The following is a 19,610-nucleotide window of genomic DNA, read 5'->3' on the forward strand; positions in this document are numbered from 1 at the left end:
TTGTTACTTTAACTTGAAAAGATCCTGCAGAGTAAGAGGCTTTATTGTCTGGGCAGAGACTAGTTTTAATACTTAGCGTGTCATTTTGAGTGTACGTTTGATTAAGACCTCTGTGTCTATTTTTAGCCGTAGTGATCCGGAACTTCCGGATTTAGCGTGTCTACTGTATTAAAGTGCCTCGCACCGTGACGAAGCCTCTCCAGCCGCACTGTTATCAACCTACCAAGATTGCAGAGACTTTACCGGTCAAATGATCAGTACACAGCACCCCGCGTGGGTACCGAAAGGTAAAGTCATTGTAAACCTGTCTCTGGCGTGTTTTTGAGAGCTTCTCTGATCTTCCCTTGCATGTTCTATCTCTCTCACTCTCTCTCTCTCTTCCCCCCTAAACCTGCTTTCACACACGTTCCAACCTGCATACACACAATTCGCGTTACATATATACAGTCTGAGACCTATAGAGCCTGAACGCATCTCGATGCCTTTCGGCTCCAAAACCACAAGGGTATAAGAATCTGTTTGTCTTAAATTTCCTTTGTTTAACTTACGTGACTGACCGCCATCTTGACTTCGGCCTCATGTTGTCATCAACATAATCCTCCGTTTGGAATCACATGAGTGTACCACCATCGTTAATTTGGCCAGACAACGTCACCACGTGACCGCGTCCTTACGCCATTGCCACTCCCCCTCTCTCTCTCTCACACACACACACACACACACACACACACAGACACAGACAGACAGACAGGCAGACACACACACACCCATAGATATACCCTGAGTATTACATGTGTGTTCTAAATTGTGAGAAGTGCTGCTTATGTTGTTGTCTTTGATATATTGGAGTTTTGTTAAATGAAGAATCATTGAATAACATTAACTTTATTTCCCTTTTAATAAATCCTTTTGTAATTAAAGTATTTGTATCTTGTGATTATTTGTGCATATGTATGTGATTACAGCTGGATTAATATAGCCTGTGCTCGAACTTAAAACCCTTCATGTTCATTTTACAATCATTAATATTAAATATTGAGATCAGAAATTGAACCTTTATAAACTGAGACTGATCCTTACAGATTGAGTTTTGGTCTCTGCAACCAGGGTGGTGCCCCATCAATAAATAATAATTACAGATTGTAGAATTCTTAATTGATAATTGTATTGTTTTCATTAATTATTTAACTATTCTTAATTGATAACCATATAATTTCTAATTAATTATTTTACTATTCTTAATTGATAGCTTTATAATTTTTTATTATTTTTTATAAATAATTCTAATTATTTAAATAATCATATTTCATGATTATTAATAATTAGCCAATGCCAAGTCTACTACTACTATTGCAGAACAGGGCCGTTAAATATAGAATCAGTATCTAAATAAAATAGAAAAAAATAAAAGAGAGGACTTGTACTAAAAATGTTAAATGCAATGTTGAAGTGTTGGATGTGTCCTGCATCAAATCTCCATGACTTTAGAGGATGTTAGTGACTCGTTTATACCTCCAACCTTTACCCTGACCTCAACAGAGGCTTAAAATATACGACATTTAATGATTTACATCATCTGGACTGATGTTTTGTTTCCATAATGTGAGGGTGTAAACATATTTAGGTCCCTGCTGTATGAGTAATACGAAGTTTAATCATTGTTTTCCACATGTCGTCGTCAAAGTGTCATTCCATTAAAGACCAACAGCTACTGTCCAAACATTGCCCCCTCACACACATTGCCAAACCATAAAAGTGTAATTACATCATGAGTGGTTTTTCATCATTAATCACAAAAAAAAGCCACATTTATAATTTTAAAAAGGATAAAAAAGCATTACAGACAAGAAACATGCTCTACCTTTAAAGACAGACTGACTCGCTCATCTCAAACATAGACCGTTCTTCAAAACACAATTCTACAGTTTAACACTTGAGTACACACATTCTTTGTTTGTGTTGTCCCTCTGTCGTCTTGATCTGCTGGCCACGTTCACATTAACTGCAGCGTAATGGAGGTCATCTGCATGTTGGTTGCCCTATAAACAACATATAAGAACATCAAGATAGCTCCTGATAAATATTTGTTTTATTGTCAAATGTAAGTTTCATACTTAAAAAGATTGTATTTACCTCTACATTTGTTGTGGAGGGAGATGATGGTTGTGTTTGAGACTCTGGTTATGAAACACAGACAAAGACAAAGACTTAGTCACTCTTGTGTTCACATATATCCTGTTAGGTGCCTTTACCTCTTAACCTGGGTTTCCTTCTTAACTAGTCTTATGTTGTACATGTTCAATTGAGGTGTTTGCGTCTCCTGATCCACTTTTAACACTTGGTTTAACTTTAATTCATGAATCATTGATTTATTTTTCATGTATAAAAATTTCTTTAATATCCTTATTGAGAAAGGTTCTTTGAAATAAAACGTATTATTATTATTATTATTAAGCTAAAAAGCCAAATTGAGTCAACACAAGCTAGAGATGAGTGGTTACCTGAACATCTCCAGCATCTTCTCTTGTTTATCTTGTACAGTAACACAGCCAGCAACAGGCAGGTGGTAAATCCCAAAGCTCCACTCAGGAAATACCCCAGCCAGTTCACTTCATCTGCAACAGGAGAAGTTCTACTAATTCTGTCTCTTCTTTTATGAAATTTTCATTTAACTTCGCAAGACAAGAGACAAGACATTGACAGAACAAAACAAAGAGGACAAGAACAGGGACAGTTAACAGAACGGAATGACAAAGCAGTGTGTGTGTGTGTGTTTTCTATATTTATAAACAAGTTGTTATATATAATTATAATAACCATACTAATAATCGTATATTACTAATAATCAAATTATTAAAAATAATGTCACCAATACAATATAAAATTATAATAATAATTAAAGTAACAATAATATATTCTGGGAGAAATTTTTTGGGGGAAAAAGTTGTACTAATACTTAATAAATTATTATTTATAATAACAGTTAATTATGATCATTACTATGATCGTCGCTACCATCACTAAAAATAATTGCAATAAAAATCATCAATAAGTTATATATTTGGTCGTGGTGCACAACTCCAACGTCCACTGGTGGTGAAGCCTTATTGGGTCACCATCAGTGGGGACATTCAGACAGGACCAACTAGGTTACTGTTTCATTTTTTTTTTTTAAACATGTTACCAATTGTTTGGTCCTGTCTTTTTCTACATAGCTGTCACTATTCATTAAATGATTCTCAGGTAGTGACTCACCATCAAACTCCAACTTGGTCCCGTCTCCAAACACAATGTGTCCACATGCAGCGACAGCACAGTAGTAGGTCCCAGCTTGAGAACGGTTCTGTCTCTCCATTGACAAGTTGTAGACACAGGTGTGTGTCTGTGTGTCTGGTTTCCTCTCACACTGATCGTTCCTGTCTCCGTGGGTGTAAATGAGTCCTGGCTGAGGTTCTTCAGATATCTTGAACCAGTAAACACTGTGTTCTCCATCACAGGTCCCAGTGTGAAATGTACAGCTGAGAGTCACAGAGCCTCCTGGCTGGATGCTCTCAGACTGATGCACCACAGCCTGGATGTTAGACCCTGAACCTTTCACCGTGACAGTGACGCCCTCAGTAAACTGAGACTCATATCTATTATCCTTTAAACAGTAGTAAGTAGCTGAGTCTGAAAGCTGCAAATCTGAAATATTTAGTTGATTCATAACATCATTAGTTTCCCCAGAGAAGCGTCGATTGTCGTTGAATTCATTCAATAATGTAAAAACTTTAGAGAATTTGTACGTCTTTGACATAATTCGAGGTGTCTGTCCTGGTGTTTGTTTGGACCAATAAATGTTAATGTCATCCCTCTCATAGAAACACTGTAAAGTCAAGTTGTCTCCAACATCAGCTGATATAAATCCACTGTCTTGATGAGACAAGATAAATTGATGCATCTGAACTGAGGAGAAAAAGGAGAAAAGCTAAATAACTGTTAATGTTATGTGACAAAAATGAAATGGTAATCAGCATCAGGACTGACTGAATATTTAAAAAACACACAACTCACCCATTTTCCCCAAGAAGAAACATGTCAGGTAGAGAACGAACTTCGGAGATGTCTTCATGTTGAAATCGTCGTGTTGAATGACAAACAGCCCGACACTTTCTCCTCTCTTCAGAGTAAAGACTTGTGTTGATTGGCCAGCAGGGTAACACTGATCACATGATCACTGCTACCTTTGATGTAAATCTTTTTTCTTTAAAAAGAGTCAGAGGGGGACAGATATCTGAAGCAGTTAGAGTACATAATACTACTACAATTTTATTAATTTATTCATATAGTACTATTCAAAGCACAGTTACAAGGTTACAAGTTAAAAGTCAATAAATATTATATTTTAACCTAGAAAACCTTTGAAAGCAACGTTGTATTTTTCAAAATCACAACTTGAACTTTCAGTTTCAAATTTTTTTTTTTTCAAATGATTAATCCTTTTGGCCTAAATTTGGCTCCATGTGACATGGTGTCATGGTTACACTCACACTAACACAAACACACACACCATTTCCTGTTGCATGTTCAATACCCCCACCCTGTGTCTCATATATTGGCTTCCCCTGCCTAATGTGTTCCACCTGTCTGTAGTTTAGCTGATGTCTGTCTGTATATAAGGTTTGTGTGTTCCCCTTGTCCAGGACCAGTTCGTCTCGTATTGCACGTGGCGTTTCAGCGATCTCACCAACACTTGTCTTGTCTCATGTTTTCTCGACCACGTTTGCCTGGATTGTTTGACCTGGTTTTTGCCTCAAGTTTCAGACACCTTTGTCTGATGACTTTGACTCCCTGTGTACCGAGCCCTGCCTGGTATAAGACAACTTATTTTTGAAAACTAAACTGCTGTGTATTGGGTCCCAGTTCTACCACAAAACCTTACACATGAAACCCTGACACGAAATATTAGCAGTTTTAGTTTTTATTTCAAGTGTTTGAAAATATAGCAAAACAATGCAACTCATTCCCATCAAAAAACTCAATTATACGCAATATATGCACATATGTAATATAATACACAGGCAAAAGGAGACAAGTAGTGAAACAAAAAGGAAACAAAGAAGGGGACATTTGCTATGTCCTGATTTACCTTGCAGCCCAAAGCAGAGACTGAAATACAGGTGAAGATAAATAAAGGTGTTTATTGCTCCTAAAAAGGTAGCAACAAAGTGCAGGCAGTGGAGGCAGAGAGCAGGCTGGCTGGTGAAACCCCAAAGGTGACAGGAGTGCTGAGCACATGGAAAAAGCTTATCCCACCACACAGGAAGATGGCAGGATGGTTTCCTCCAAAGAATCCTCAACTGGAGGTTTAAACTAATGTGAAAGGGCGTCTGGTCTGAATTTCCTGGAGCCTGGCCGGTAGGTGAGGGTGAAATGGAACCGACCAGGAACAGAGCCCACCGAGTGGTGTGAGTTGAGCCTGTGAGCGGAACTGAGGTAAGACAAGTTATGATGATCAGACCATACCACAAATACAAAAAACATGATGAGACATGATATTCACACTTTTCTGCTTATAGCGTAGTCTGTTCTCTAACAGTCTTTGTAACACAAATTCTACATGCTGGACATTAAAATGTCATCAAGGTAAACAAACACAAATCTGTTCAGCATGTCTTGCAGAACATCATTAATCAGGACCTGACAAACAGCAGGTGCATTAGTTCAACCAAAAGGCATTACAAGGTATTCAAAATGTCCCTGGTGGAGAATTAAAAGCAGGATTCCACTCATCCCCCTCCTTTATTCTCACCAGGTGGTTGGCATTGCGAAGATCCATCTGAGAGAAGACGGTAGCTTGATGAAGGGGCCAAAAGCAGAGTCAATGAGTGGAAGGGGATATTTGTTTTTCACATTTATGTCATTCAAGCCTCTGTAGTCAATCAGGAGCCGAGAGACTTGTCTTTCTTCTCAACAAAAAGGAACCCCGCCCCCATCGACGAAGAGGAGGGACGAATAAGACCAGCAGCAAGAGAGTCAGTGATGTATGCTTTGATGTCATCCCTTTTGGGAACATATTAATGAAGACAACACGCCAGAGTCAAGATTAAACAATGAATTTATTCACAAAACAAGTATAAACAAGTGTTAAATTAATATGAGAGAGTGTGGAAAGCCCGACAAAAAAACAAACCAGAAAACATGGGAAGATCTTGACTAACCATGGAAAGGGCCGTCAAATCCAATTTATAGATCAGTATCGAAATAAAAGATTAATAAAAGAGAGGAACACAACTACTACTAAAAATGTTAAAAGCGATGTTGAAGTGTTGGATGTGTTCTGCAACATGTCTCCATGACTTCAGAGGACGTTACAGTGACTTGTCTATAACTCCAACCTTTACCCTGACCTAAACCGAAGCTTAAAACATACGGAATTAAATGACTTACATCATCTGGACTCATTTTTTGTTCCCATAAGGTGGGGTTGTAAACATATTTAGGTCCCTGCTGTATGAGTAATACCCTTCATTGGGAAAAGTTGCTCTCGATACTTAAAGGGGACACATTATTCCCATTCCATCACAGTTGATATGGTTCCTTGGGGTCTTAATGAAATGTCTATCACATTTTTTGGTCAAAATACCACAAGGATCATTTAAAGCAGCACCTGTTTTCCCCTGTCTAACACAGCCCTCCTCAGATTGACCTGTTTTGAGTGCCCCCCCCACACACACACACACACACACACACACACATCCAATTTCACGAAGCAGCTCTCTCCCCCCCCCCTCCTCCTCCTCGCCGCCCGGGCATCACAGGAGAGGCTGTCCGCTGAGCAAGCGCCCAAGCACGGGTACAATGCAGCCGGAGACGGGGGTGGGGGGGTGGGGGGGGTCCTGGAACACGTTCCGGTGCTATTTTCAAACAAAGATAGACACACACAGAAGCTAAGACTCCGAGAGCATTGTTCCTCCACTCCGGACCCGAAATGGGATCTCTCTCCCCACCTCCCAGCCCGATGCTTCCCGGGTGGAGCTCCACATGCAATACTGCTGTAAATACGTCCACAAGCAACCATTCCAGAAAGTGCTGCAACTTTAAACACAAACTAGCAGCAAGCTAGTGTTAGCTCGCTGCTGATACATGTAAAGCATCTAAATGGCCAAAGCGGCAGAGACACGGTTCCCAACACCGGCCAGTCCCTGGAGCTAACACCAGGACGTCCCCGGAGCTAACACCAGGACGTCCCCGGAGCTAACACCGGCACGTCCCTGGAGCTAACACAGGCACCTCCATAGAGCTAAAACCGGCACCTCCACAGAGCTAACGCCGGCACGTCCCTGGAGCTAACACCTGGACGTCCCCGGAGCTAACACCGGCACGTCCCTGGAGCTAACACCGGCACGTCCCTGGAGCTAACACCGGCACCTCCACGGAGCTAACACCGGCACGTCCCCGGAGCTAACACCGGCACGTCCCCGGAGCTAACACCCGCAGGTCCCCGGAGCTAACACCGGCACGTCCCCGGAGCTAACATCGGCATCTCCACAGGTGGGGTGCCACATATCCCTGCAATACTGCTGTAAATACGTGCACAAGCCACCATTCCAGAAAGTGCTGCAACTTTAAACACATACATGCTGCTTCTACCGGGGCGAAACAGGAACATAGAAGGTAGCATTAGCTTGCTGCTGCTACCCGTAAACAAACACCGAAACGTCCCCAGAAAAAACACCAACACGTCCACCAGCGAGCCACTGACATGGAGCCACCAGCCCGCGGACATCACCCAGCAAGCCCGAGCTGAGGAGGGGGCTGTGGCTCGTAACTTACCCCGACCGCAGTCTCTGTTTCCTCCACCTCTCACCCCGCTCCCCGGCTGGTTAGCGTCCCCCCTCGGCTAGCTCCCCAGCTAACAACCGCCGCCTCGAGTTGAGGAGGGTGCTGTGGCTCGTAATTTACCCTTGTCTCCTCCTCCGCCAGATCTCCGCCTCCGGGGGGGGGGGGCTGTAGACTGCCTGTGACGTCAATTCTGGTCATATTCCCATTTGACGCACTCTAGCGTATAGTTTCTTACATAGAGGAACCACAATAAATCTTGGGAGTTTTTTTTTCCAAGAGTTTTTGGGACGGTAGACACGACAGATACTCACATTAACATGTAGAAAAACTACAAAAGCGGAATTTTCATAATATGTCCCCTTTAATGATTGGAGGCAACAAACTAAATTGTAAGTATTGACAGGCAAACTTTAAATGGGGTCTCAACTCTGCAGGGGTTTGTGTCCACATGCTAAACCTCCTCTCGCCTCTCTTGGAGGAAATGTGACAGAACGTTGTGTCTTTTCATTATGTCGCTCAGGTCAGGGCGGCCACGGGACCCAGTAGAGCAGCGCTTCGGGTTTCGCCTATTTCCTCCATATGCTGTGTGCGGTTTCAATGTCTGTTGAATCTGTCACAAATAAAAATATTTGCAACACTTCCTGTAGCTATTTCAACTTAAAAAGCACTGTAGCGTTTCTGTCCACGGAATCCATTCAATTCTTTATACCAGATTTTTATTGTTATTGTTGTAGGACCAGAAGATGCACAGCTTCATATCTTTGAGTCCTGGCAGTTAGTTGAGAACAAACCTTCTTTTATTGAAGTAAATACAGAAGTCATAACCTCACGTAGCAGCTCCTCAGTAGACCCACTCCCTATGTGAACACACAGCAGATCAGAGACGCAGCCGCCCCCCCCACACACACACACATTGTCTAACCATAAAAGTGTAATTTAGGGCTGCTCGATTAATCTAAATTTAATCATGATTATGATTATGGGGTCAAACAATCTCCAAACTACTATAATCGAGTTGAAACGATTATCTTGCATTTTTTTGAAAGAGACGCGCATGCGCAATTCAGTCCTTCCCCTAAAGCTTTCAGCGGCCCAGCTGACCGGCACTCACTCTCAAGCAGCAGTAAAGTGAAGGAGGCGAGTTGTGTGTGGTGATCGGCGGTGAAAAAAGCGGGGAGTGCAGCAGAAGACCATGTAGCGGCCGCGCCGCGCAACGCTATTCTCAAGCGCTATCCCGCCTGGCTGGTCAGACCGGTCAGACCGGACCCGCATTTCTCCGCGCCAGCCAGTCGGTCAAAGAGTGTTAGGGTTGCCATCATTAAGGGTTTGAATAACCGGGCACCGATAGCCTGGTTTCAGGGATGTATAAGACATGCAGCCGTCCTCAGTGGTTACCGGAACTGGACGTGATTAAAAAAAATAAAGCATAGACTTCAGAATAAGGGCACAAATTAATAATCGTTTGAATAATCGTGATCTAAATTTTGTCCAAAATTATCGTGATTATGATTTTTTCCATAATCGAGCAGCCCTACTGTAATTACATCGAGTTTTTTTTTATCATTAATCACAAAAAAAGCCATTTATATTTGGAAAAAGGATAAGAAAAAGCATAACAGACAAGAATCATGCTCCACCTCTAAAGAAAGACTGAGAAATCCCTCATCTCAAACATAGACCGTTCCAGACGAAACAATTCTAGAGTTTAACACTTGAGTACACACATTCATCGTTTGTGTTGTCCCTCTGTCGTCTTGATCTGCTGGCCACGTTCACGTTTACTGCAGCATAATGGAGGTCATATGCATGTTGGTTGCCCTAGAAACAACATATAAGTACATCAACATGGCTATTGATAATTTTTTTATAATAAATACTTTTTTTTATTGTCAAATGTAAATTTCACACTTAAAAAGATTGTATTTACCTCTGCATTTGTTGTGGAGGGAGATGATGGTTGTGTACGAGACTCTGGTTATGAAACACAGACAAAGACAAAGACTAAGTCACTCTTGTGTTCACATATGTCTTTTTAGGTGCCTTTACCTCTTAACCTGGGTTTCCTTCGTAACTAGTCTTATGTTGTACATGTTTATTTGTGGTGTTTGCGTCTCCTGATCCACTTTTAACACTTGGTTTAACTTTAATTCATGATTCATGGATTTATTTCTCATGTATTTTAAGGTGTCCTTATATAGAAACGTGCCGTGAAAAAAAAACTAATATTACTTTTAACAAGCTAGAGATAAGTGGTTACCTGAACATCTCCAGCATCTTCTCTTGTTTATCTTGTACAGTAACACAGCCAGCAAAAGGCTGATGGTTAATCCCAAAGCTCCACTCAGGAAATACACCAGCCAGTTCACTTCATCTGCAACAGGAGAAGTTCTACTAATTCTGTCTCGTCTTTTTTGAAATGTTCATTTAACTTTGCAAGACAAGAGACAAGACATTGACAAACAAAACAAAGAGGACAAGAACAGTGAAAACAGGACAGTTAAAATAATGACGGAATGACAAAGCAGTGTGGGTGTGTGTATTTTCTATATTAAAAGAACATATATTATTATTAATTATAATAACAATACTAATAATCTTAGAATAATAATAATTCGAGCATTTTAAAAATAATAATTATAGTAAAAATAATATAATCTGGGCAAAAAAATTAAGAAAAAAATGTGTACTTATAATTAATAAATTATTATTTATAATTACAGTAAATTAACATCACTACTATAAATCTCACTGTTCATTAATTGAGACAGTCCCTGGTAGAGACTCACCATCAAACTCCAGCTTGGTCCCGTCTCCAAATACAATGTGTCCACATGGAGCGACAGCACAGTAGTAGGTCCCAGCATGAGAACGGTTCAGTCTCTCCATTGACAAGTTGTAGACACAGGTGTTTGTCTGTGTGTCTGGTTTCCTCTCACACTGATCGTTCCTGTCTCCGTGGGTGTAAATGAGTCCTGGCTGAGGTTCTTCAGAGCTCTTGAACCAGTAAACACTGTGTTCTCCATCACAGGTCCCAGTGTGAACTGTACAGCTGAGAGTCACAGAGCCTCCTGGCTGGATGCTCTGAGACTGATGCACCACAGCCTGGATGTTAGACCCTGAACCTTTCACACTGACAGTGATGCTCTGCATAAACTCAAACACATATATCTCTCTCTTTGAACAGTAGTAAGTAGCTGAGTCTGAAGGCTGCAAATCTGAGATATTTAAGTGACTCACAACATCATTAGTTTCCACAGTGAAGCGTGGACTTTCCTTGAATTCATTCTCTAATGAGATGCTTTTACTGGATCTGTAGATGATTGAGATAATTCGAGGTTTTTGTCCTGGTGTTTGTTTGTACCAATTCATCCTATTGTCCCTCTCCTCATATGAACACTGCAAAGTCAAGTTGTCTCCAACATTAACTGATTTAAATACGCTGTCGTGATTAGACAAGATAAAATGATGCATTTGAACTGTAGAGAAAAAGGAGAAAAGCAAAATAACAGTTAATGTTATGTGACAGAAATGAAATCGTAATCAAGCATCAGGACTGACTGAATATTTAAAAAACGCACAACTCACCCATTTTCCCCAAGAAGAAACATGTCAGGTAGAGAACGAACTTCGGAGATGTCTTCATGTTGAAATTGTCGTGTTGAATGACAAACAGCCCGACACTTTCTCCTCTCTTCAGAGTAAAAACTTGTGTTGATTGGCCAGCAGGGTAACACTGATCACATGATCACTGCCACCTTGATGTGAATCTTTTTTCTTTCAAAAGAGTCACAGTGTGAGAGACATCTGAAGCAGTTAGACTACATAATACTACTACTACTACAATTGTATTCAGTTATTCTTAAAGCACCTTTCAAAGCACAGTTACAAGGTTACAAGTGAGTGAAGAATTAAGGGCAAACAATAGAAACTATTTAAAAGAAAACATAAGAGCACAACAATAAATATAAATGTTACAGATGAAAACATTTGTAAATTAATATATAGTCAAACATAAATAAATAACAAACAGTAAGTAAGATTAAAGAGAGATTAAAATATATTAATACAAGTTAGAGGTGAAGTCCAACCCCAAGGACTAAGACAGGTCATCTTTAAAATGTATCTTTAAAGAGAATAAGGAGTTTGGAACAATCTTCCTATGGAGATAAGTTTGACTAAGGGGGGTGCTCTAACAGAAAAGACTTGGTCACCTTTGGTCCTCCAGCCGGGAATGTGGAATGGTTATTAGGGCCTTTGCCGTGGACCTGAGGTAACAACAGGGACCACATGGTATCAAAAAGTCTGAAGTCAACAATAAAATCATGGAATCAAGTCAAAAATGTACAACTACTTATTTATTTTCCCTTCATTGCAATTTAGGCAATGAAGGGAAGTGATGAAAACATCCTCGATCAGCACCTTTTGTCCAGATCTGCACCTCAATTGAATGGGTTGTTTCTTGGCCCATGTCCTGTCCTTCCCCCAAGCAGCCAACCAGCCAAGACAGGGGTGAAAACATAACCTCCTCAGTGGAGCTAACAATTTAACATAAGAGCAACAGTAACACTGCTTGATGAGAGCATTGGTTGTTCTTTTTTTTTGTCAACTTCTTTTCATTTCACTGCTGTTCACGTGACGTAGTCTGCTGGGGTGTAGTGAAGACACTGCAGAGACTTCCTGTTTGAAAGTGCTCAATCAAAGAGAGCAGACGGTCTTTTGACCACACGGAGGCTAAATACAGATCCTCACATGTCACGTACGAAATTGTTAAACAACTTGGGCTTAAGTTCAAGAAGTATATTCTATATTTAGAGGGAGTGGAAAATATGGCAACTGACAACATCAAATCAATTAGTCTTTTTCAAACTCTTTAATTTGTTTTGCATAGAGAAGCTTTACATTCATCATGTATGGAAGTGTTAGATGTTCAGCTCTACTGCTTTACACTGGTGTACACACATTCACTCCCGTCCCTGTCTGTTTGTCTTCTTGCCCTGCTGAAGCTGTGCTCCATTAAAGCAGCATAATGTGGGTTGTCTTCATCTTGATGACCCTGCAAATAAAAAAAAGAGTCATTTGTCATATCAGGAGGACGTGTGTCTAAACATAACTGATGTAGACAAGTTTTGACAACAGAATTTTTAAAATCTGTCTTCACCCCAAAGTCCCTTGAAATTAGAAAAACACTTGTAGAAGGTGGTGTTAAGAGGTGGGGCTAAGACGCAAAGGAAAGTTATCTATTTTGTCTATGCCCGGCAACTCCCATAGCAACACATACACTTCTGCAACAGAAATGTTGCGGTGTAAGTTAATATGAAAAGTTCACGACGTCCAAAGTGGTTTACTCTTAGTAAGAAATGGTCCTACAGGTTCCAAGATGTTTGAATCATTGTTAATTGGTGTTATGAGCCATGATCAATCCTCTAATGGACATTTCCAAAACATAATAACTAATGTCGTACATGTGATATTGTGACCAACACTAAAGGCCGGCGCATTCTTCTGCGTTTTCACGGGCCCGCAAGCGCAAGAGCCCTTCCGGGCCCCTTACGTGCAGCAAAGCGATGCGAGCCTCACACAGCCCGCAAGGGATGTGATTGGTCTGCTTACTACATCCCGTCCAGAGTCGCATTTCCAGTTTCATGCCCCGTAATACCGGCAGAAACAACGGAAGATTTCGAAGAACGAATATGGACCAAATAGAGGAGCGTTTGGCAGAAGAGATCCAAAAGTATGACCACTTATATAACCCATCACTGACTGGAGGATTAGTCCGCCAGAAAGAGGCTACGAGGAGGCGCAGTGGCTATGTAAATAAACAATCAGCGAAGAAGAAAGAAGGCGTCTCTATAGGCGTCTTCGACAAAAAACATTACTCCGCCTAGTGTTATGGCGGGGAATTGCTTTATAAGAAGAGCAGCGCTTGGGGAAGCTTGGGGAAGCGTGAATGGCAAAGAGTCCTGCGACACAGCTGCGTGAAAAGCCGCCGACGCAGTTGCAGAAGCATGCGCCGGCCTTAAGACTTACCTCCACATTCAGAGTTGCTGCAGCTGCTTGAGATTCTAGTTTGTGACAAAAGACAACAACAAAAGTCTTATTCAAGATGGAGTGAACTGGAGGTGGGGTGACTCTGTTTACTTAGTTGCATCAGAAGTAATGAAGTTAATGTGGCCATATTTTCATTGAGACTGAGTCATGGTGCAGTACTGAGGAAACAAACCACAGCACTTTATCACAGCTCTCAATCTGTGGCATGGACAACGTTTTCCTGAATGTCATCTTCTGCAATGTACGATTAAGTATATTCAAATCTGAAGGTATGATTCTGCCATTACAATCTGTTTTAGAGAACAACTAGAATTGCACTTGAAAGAGCGCACACTGGCACCAAGGCCCAACAGTCCACTAGATTCAATCAAACTGGCCTCTGATCAGCCTCGGGTAGCACTTAGTTGTGTTTGTTAGAGCGAACGTGAATAAGCACAAATATTGTAAAATGTGAATGCACCATAAGAGATTTTCCTTACTGTCTTTCAATGAATCTAGATGTCCAAATAACGTGTTGGAACACTAACTCATGAAGATATCTATTATTCTTCAGTATCATGCAAACTGAATTCACACTAATAAATATAAATAATGAGGATTACCCCACCTGAGCCCTGGCAGCAGTTTGTCTTGAGCGCTCTTTGTGCTGTGTAAGCCAGAGAAACAACCAGGATTGTGGTGAACGCCAGAGCTCCGCTCAGGAAATACACCAAGGGAAGATAGTCCACCACCTCTGCAGAGAGCCAGACATCCGGAGACATTACTGAGCTTTACACCACTATTTAACAATTGTCACAATCTTGCTAAAATTCTAGTTACCTTCAAAGTCCACTTTGGTCCCGTCTCCAAACACAATGTGTCCACATGCAGCGACAGTACAGTAGTAGGTCCCAGCTTGAGAACGGTTCTGTCTCTCCATTGACAAGTTGTAGACACAGGTGTGTGTCTGTGTGTCGGGTTTCCTCTCACACTGGTCGTTCCTGTCTCCCTGGGTGTAAATGAGTCCTGGCTGAGGTTCTTCGGAGTTCTTGAACCAGTAAACACTGTGTTCTCCATCACAGGTCCCAGTGTGAACTGTACAGCTGAGAGTCACAGAGCCTCCTGGCTGGATGCTCTGAGACTGATGCACCACAGCCTGGATGTTAGACCCTGAACCTTTCACACTGACAGTGACGCCCTCCATGAACTCATACACATATGAACGACTCTGTAAACAGTAGTAAGTAGCTGAGTCTGAAAGCTGCAGATCTGAGATATTGAGGTGACTCACAACATCATTAGATTCCACAGTGAAACGTCGATTGTCTTTGAATTCATTCAATAAGGGAAACTCTTTCGAGAATTTGTACGTCTTTGAGATAATTCGAGGTTTCTGTCCTGGTGTTTGTTTGTACAAATACATTTTATTGTCATCCCCCTCATAGAAACATTGCAAAGTCAAATTGTCTCCAACATCAGCTGATATAAATCCACTTTTTTCATTAGACAAGATAAAATGATGCATCTGAACTGAAGAGAAAAAGGAGAAAAGCTAAATTACTGTTGATGTTATGTGACAGAAATGAAATGGTAATCAGCATCAGGACTGACTGAATATTTAAAAAACACACAACTCACCCATTTTCCCCAAGAAGAAACATGTCAGGTAGAGAACGAACTTCGGAGATGTCTTCATGTTGAAATTGTCGTGTTGAATGACAAACAGCCCGACACTTTCTCCTCTCTTCAGAGTAAAGACTTGTGTTGATTGGCCAGCAGGGTAACACTGATCACATGATCACTGCTACCTTGATGTGAATCTTTTTTCTTTAAAAAGAGTCACAGGGTGAGAGACATCTGAAGCAGTTAGAGTACATAATACTACTACTGCTACAATTGTAATCAGTTATTCATACAGCACCTATCAAAGAACAGTTACAAGGAACTTAACTAATTATACGTGAAGAATTAAGGGCAAACAATAGAAAACAATTAAAAGAAAACTTAAGAGCACAATATAAGGAAACAAATGTTACAGACGACAAAAAGAGTAAAATAATATAAGTCTAACATATATATAACAAATTGTAGGTAAGATCAAAGCTAGATTAAAATATATTAATACAAGTTAGAGATGAAGTCAGACCCAAAGGACTAAGACAGCACATCTATAAAATGTATCTTTAAAGAGGATAAGGAGTTTGGAACAATCTTCCGATGGAGATCCGTCTGACAAAGAGGGGGGGCTCAGACAGAAAAGATCTGGTCACCTTTGTTGCTCCAGCTGGGAATGTGGAATGGTTATTAGGGCTTTTGCTGTGGACCTCAGGTAACAACAGGGACCACATGGTATCAAAAAGTCTGAAGTCAACAATAAAATAATGGAATAAACTCCACAATTTTCTACTACCCTACAATTAAGTCAATGGAGAGAAGTGATGGAAACATCCTGGATCAGCCCATTTTGTCCAGATCTGCACCTCAATTAAATGGGTTGTTTCTTGGCCCATGCCCTGTCCTCCTCCCAACCAGCCAACCAGCCAAGACAGGGGTGAAAATATAACCTCCTTAGTAGAGGTAACAATTCTAACATAAGAGTAACATCAACACTGCTTGATGAGAGCATTGCTGATGTAGTTTTTTTTTTTCAACTTCTGTTCATCCATTGCTGTTCACTTGAAGTAGTCTGCTGGGGTGTAGTGAAGACACTGCAGAGACTTCCTGTTTGAAAGCGCTCAATCAAAGAGAGCAGACGGTCTTTTGACCACACGGAGGCTAAATACAGATCCTGACATGTCAGGTAGGAAATTGTTAAACAACTTGGGGTTAAGTTCAAGAAGTATCTTCTATATTTAGTGGGAGTGGAAAATATGGCAACTGACAACATCAAATCAATTAGTCTTTTTCAAACTCTTTAATTTGTTTTGCATAGAGAAGCTTTACATTCATCATGTATGGAAGTGTTAGATGTTCAGCTCTACTGCTTTACACTGGTGTACACACATTCACTCCCGTCCCTGTCTGTTTGTCTTCTTGCCCTGCTGAAGCTGTGCTCCATTAAAGCAGCATAATGTGGGTTGTCGTCATCTTGATGACCCTAACAAAACATCAAAGAAGAATTTGTCATATTAGGAGGATGTGTGTCTAAACATAACTGATGTAGACAGGTGTTGACAACAGAATAGTTAATATCTGTCTTCACCCCCAAGTCCCTGAATATTCGAAAAAAGACCGTAGAATGTGGTGCTGGGATGTGGGGCTAAGACACAAGGAAAGTTATCTATTTTGTCTATGCGCGACAATTCCCAAAGTAACACACACAATTTTGCAAAAGTAATGTTGAGGTGTAAATATATATGGAAAGGTCAGGACGTGCCAAGTGGTTTACTCTACGTTAGAAATGGTACTACAGGTTCCAAGATGTTTGAAACATCGTTAGTTTCTGTTATGAGCCATGATCAATCCTCTAGATTTAAAAAACACACTAACTAATGTCATACATGTGATACTGAAACCAGCTTCTTAAGTATTGCAACACTACCACTTACCTCCACATTCAGAGCTTCTGCCGCTGTTTGAGATTCTAGTTTGTGACAAAAGACAACAACAAAAGTCTTATTAAACATGCAGTGAACTGGAGGTGGGGTGACTCTGTTTACATAGTTGGATCAGAAGAAATTAAGTAAATGTGTCCATCACTATAATTGAGATTGAGTCATGGTGCCGTACTGAGAAAACAAATCATAGCACTTTATCGCAGCTCACAATCTGTGGCATGGACAACGTTTTCCTGGACGTCATCTTCTGCAATGTACGATTAAGTATATTAAAATCTGAAGGTATGATTCTGCCATTACAATCTGTTCAAGAGACCAACTAGAATGGCACTTTGAAGAGCGCACACTGGCACCAAGGCCCAACCGTCCACTAGATTCACTCAAAATGGCCACTGATCAGCCTCAGGTAGCACTTGGTTGTGTTTGTAAGAGCGAACGTGATTGATCACAAATATTGTAACGTGTGAATGAACCATAAGAGATTTTCCTTACTGTCTTTCAATGAACCTATATGTCCAAATAAGGTGTTGGAACACTAACTCATGAAGATCTTTATTATTCTTCAGTATCATGCAAACTGAATTCACACTAATAAATATAAATAATGAGGATTACCCCACCTGAGCCCTGGCAGCAGTTTGTCTTGAGCGCTCTTTGTGCTGTGTAAGCTAGAGAAACAACCAGGATTGTGGTGAACGCCAGAGCTCCGCTCAGGAAATACACCAAGGGAAGATAGTCCACCACCTCTGCAGAGAGCCAGACATCAGGAGACATTATTGAGCTCTACACCACTATTTAACAAATGTCAAAGTCTTTGCTTAAATTATAGTTACCTTCAGAGTCCAATTTGGTCCCGTCTCCAAACACAATGTGTCCACATGCAGCGACAGTACAGTAGTAGGTCCCAGCATGAGAACGGTTCAGTCTCTCCATTGACAAGTTGTAGACACAGGTGTGTGTCTGTGTGTCGGGTTTCCTCTCACACTGATCGTTCCTGTCTCCGTGGGTGTAAATGAGTCCTGGCTGAGGTTCTTCGGAGTTCATGAACCAGTAAACACTGTGTTCTCCATCACAGGTCCCAGTGTGAACTGTACAGCTGAGAGTCACAGAGCCTCCTGGCTGGATGCTCTGAGACTGATGCACCACAGCCTGGATGTTAGACCCTGAACCTTTCACACTGACAGTGACACCCTCCATAAACTCAAACACATATGAACGACTCTTTGAACAGTAGTAAGTAGCTGAGTCTGAATGCTGCAGATCTGAGATATTAAGGTAACTCGCAACATCATTAGTTTTCACAGTGAAGCGTGGATTGTCCTTGAATTCATTCAATAGTGGAAAATCTTTGGAGAATTTGTACATCATTGAGATAATTCGAGGTTTCTGTCCTGGTGTTTGTGTGTACCAATAAATGTGAATGCCATCCGTCTCATAGAAACACTGCAAAGTCAAGTTGTCTCCAACATCAGCTGATATGAATCCACTGTCTTGATGAGACATGATAAAATGATGCATCTGAACTGAAGAGAAAAAGGAGAAAAGCTAAATAACTTAATTTTATATGACAGAAATGAAATCGTAATCATGATGAGGACTGACTGAATGTTTAAAAAACGCACAACTCACCCATTTTACCCAAGAAGAAACATGTCAGGTAGAGAACGAACTTCGGAGATGTCTTCATGTTGAAATCGTCGTGTTGAATGACAAACAGCCCGACACTTTCTCCTCTCTTCAGAGTAAAGACTTGTGTTGATTGGCCAGAAGGTCAACACTGATCACATGATCACTGCTACCTTGATGTGAATCTTTGTTCTTTCAAAAGAGTCACCGGGTGAGAGACATCTGAAGCAGTTAGAGTATATACTACTACTACTACTACAATTTTATTCAGTTGTTTTTAAAGCATCTTTAAAAGCACAGTTACAAGGTTACAAATTAAAAGTGAAGAATTAAGGTTAAACAATAAAAACTATTTAAATGAAAACATAAGAGCACAAAAATAAGTATATAAATGTCACAGATGAAAAAAAAAAGTAAAAAAATATAGTCAAACATAAATAAATAACAAATAGTAAGTAGGATTAGAGAGAGATTAAAATATATTAATACAAGTTTTAGGTGAATTCAGACCCAAAGGACAAAGACAGGTCATCTTTAAAATGTATCTTTAAAGAGGATAAGGACTTTTGGAACAAT

The 19,610-nt window shown here is 40.6% G+C and overlaps 4 protein-coding genes across 4 annotated transcripts; all 4 read right to left on the bottom strand.

Moving 5' to 3' along the window:
- Nucleotides 1-1,670: 1,670 nt before the first annotated feature.
- LOC133950271 (immunoglobulin kappa light chain-like) lies at nucleotides 1,671-4,117 on the bottom strand. Its single transcript, XM_062384523.1, has 5 exons — nucleotides 4,054-4,117; nucleotides 3,256-3,945; nucleotides 2,502-2,615; nucleotides 2,134-2,177; nucleotides 1,671-2,039 (listed from the first exon to the last, which is right to left on the bottom strand). Exons 1-5 carry the CDS (start codon nucleotides 4,109-4,111, stop codon nucleotides 1,920-1,922), a joined length of 1,026 nt encoding a protein of 341 aa, XP_062240507.1. The 5' UTR covers nucleotides 4,112-4,117; the 3' UTR covers nucleotides 1,671-1,919.
- Nucleotides 4,118-6,878: 2,761 nt separating this feature from the next.
- Nucleotides 6,879-11,659, bottom strand: LOC133950287 (uncharacterized). Its single transcript, XM_062384536.1, has 5 exons — nucleotides 11,410-11,659; nucleotides 10,611-11,300; nucleotides 10,082-10,195; nucleotides 9,752-9,795; nucleotides 6,879-9,642 (listed from the first exon to the last, which is right to left on the bottom strand). Exons 1-5 carry the CDS (start codon nucleotides 11,465-11,467, stop codon nucleotides 9,523-9,525), a joined length of 1,026 nt encoding a protein of 341 aa, XP_062240520.1. The 5' UTR covers nucleotides 11,468-11,659; the 3' UTR covers nucleotides 6,879-9,522.
- A 1,053-nt stretch (nucleotides 11,660-12,712) lies between these two features.
- On the bottom strand, nucleotides 12,713-15,554 carry LOC133950286 (uncharacterized). Its single transcript, XM_062384535.1, has 5 exons — nucleotides 15,490-15,554; nucleotides 14,692-15,381; nucleotides 14,480-14,605; nucleotides 13,852-13,886; nucleotides 12,713-12,877 (listed from the first exon to the last, which is right to left on the bottom strand). Exons 1-5 carry the CDS (start codon nucleotides 15,545-15,547, stop codon nucleotides 12,758-12,760), a joined length of 1,029 nt encoding a protein of 342 aa, XP_062240519.1. The 5' UTR covers nucleotides 15,548-15,554; the 3' UTR covers nucleotides 12,713-12,757.
- Nucleotides 15,555-16,787: 1,233 nt separating this feature from the next.
- On the bottom strand, nucleotides 16,788-19,095 carry LOC133950272 (immunoglobulin kappa light chain-like). The gene is made up of 5 exons (XM_062384524.1): nucleotides 19,038-19,095; nucleotides 18,242-18,931; nucleotides 18,029-18,154; nucleotides 17,400-17,434; nucleotides 16,788-16,948 (listed from the first exon to the last, which is right to left on the bottom strand). Exons 1-5 carry the CDS (start codon nucleotides 19,093-19,095, stop codon nucleotides 16,829-16,831), a joined length of 1,029 nt encoding a protein of 342 aa, XP_062240508.1. The 3' UTR covers nucleotides 16,788-16,828.
- Nucleotides 19,096-19,610: the final 515 nt, after the last annotated feature.

This window comes from Platichthys flesus, chromosome 24 (assembly GCF_949316205.1).
Source record: "Platichthys flesus chromosome 24, fPlaFle2.1, whole genome shotgun sequence".
In the NCBI taxonomy this organism is placed as follows: domain Eukaryota; kingdom Metazoa; phylum Chordata; class Actinopteri; order Pleuronectiformes; family Pleuronectidae; genus Platichthys; species Platichthys flesus.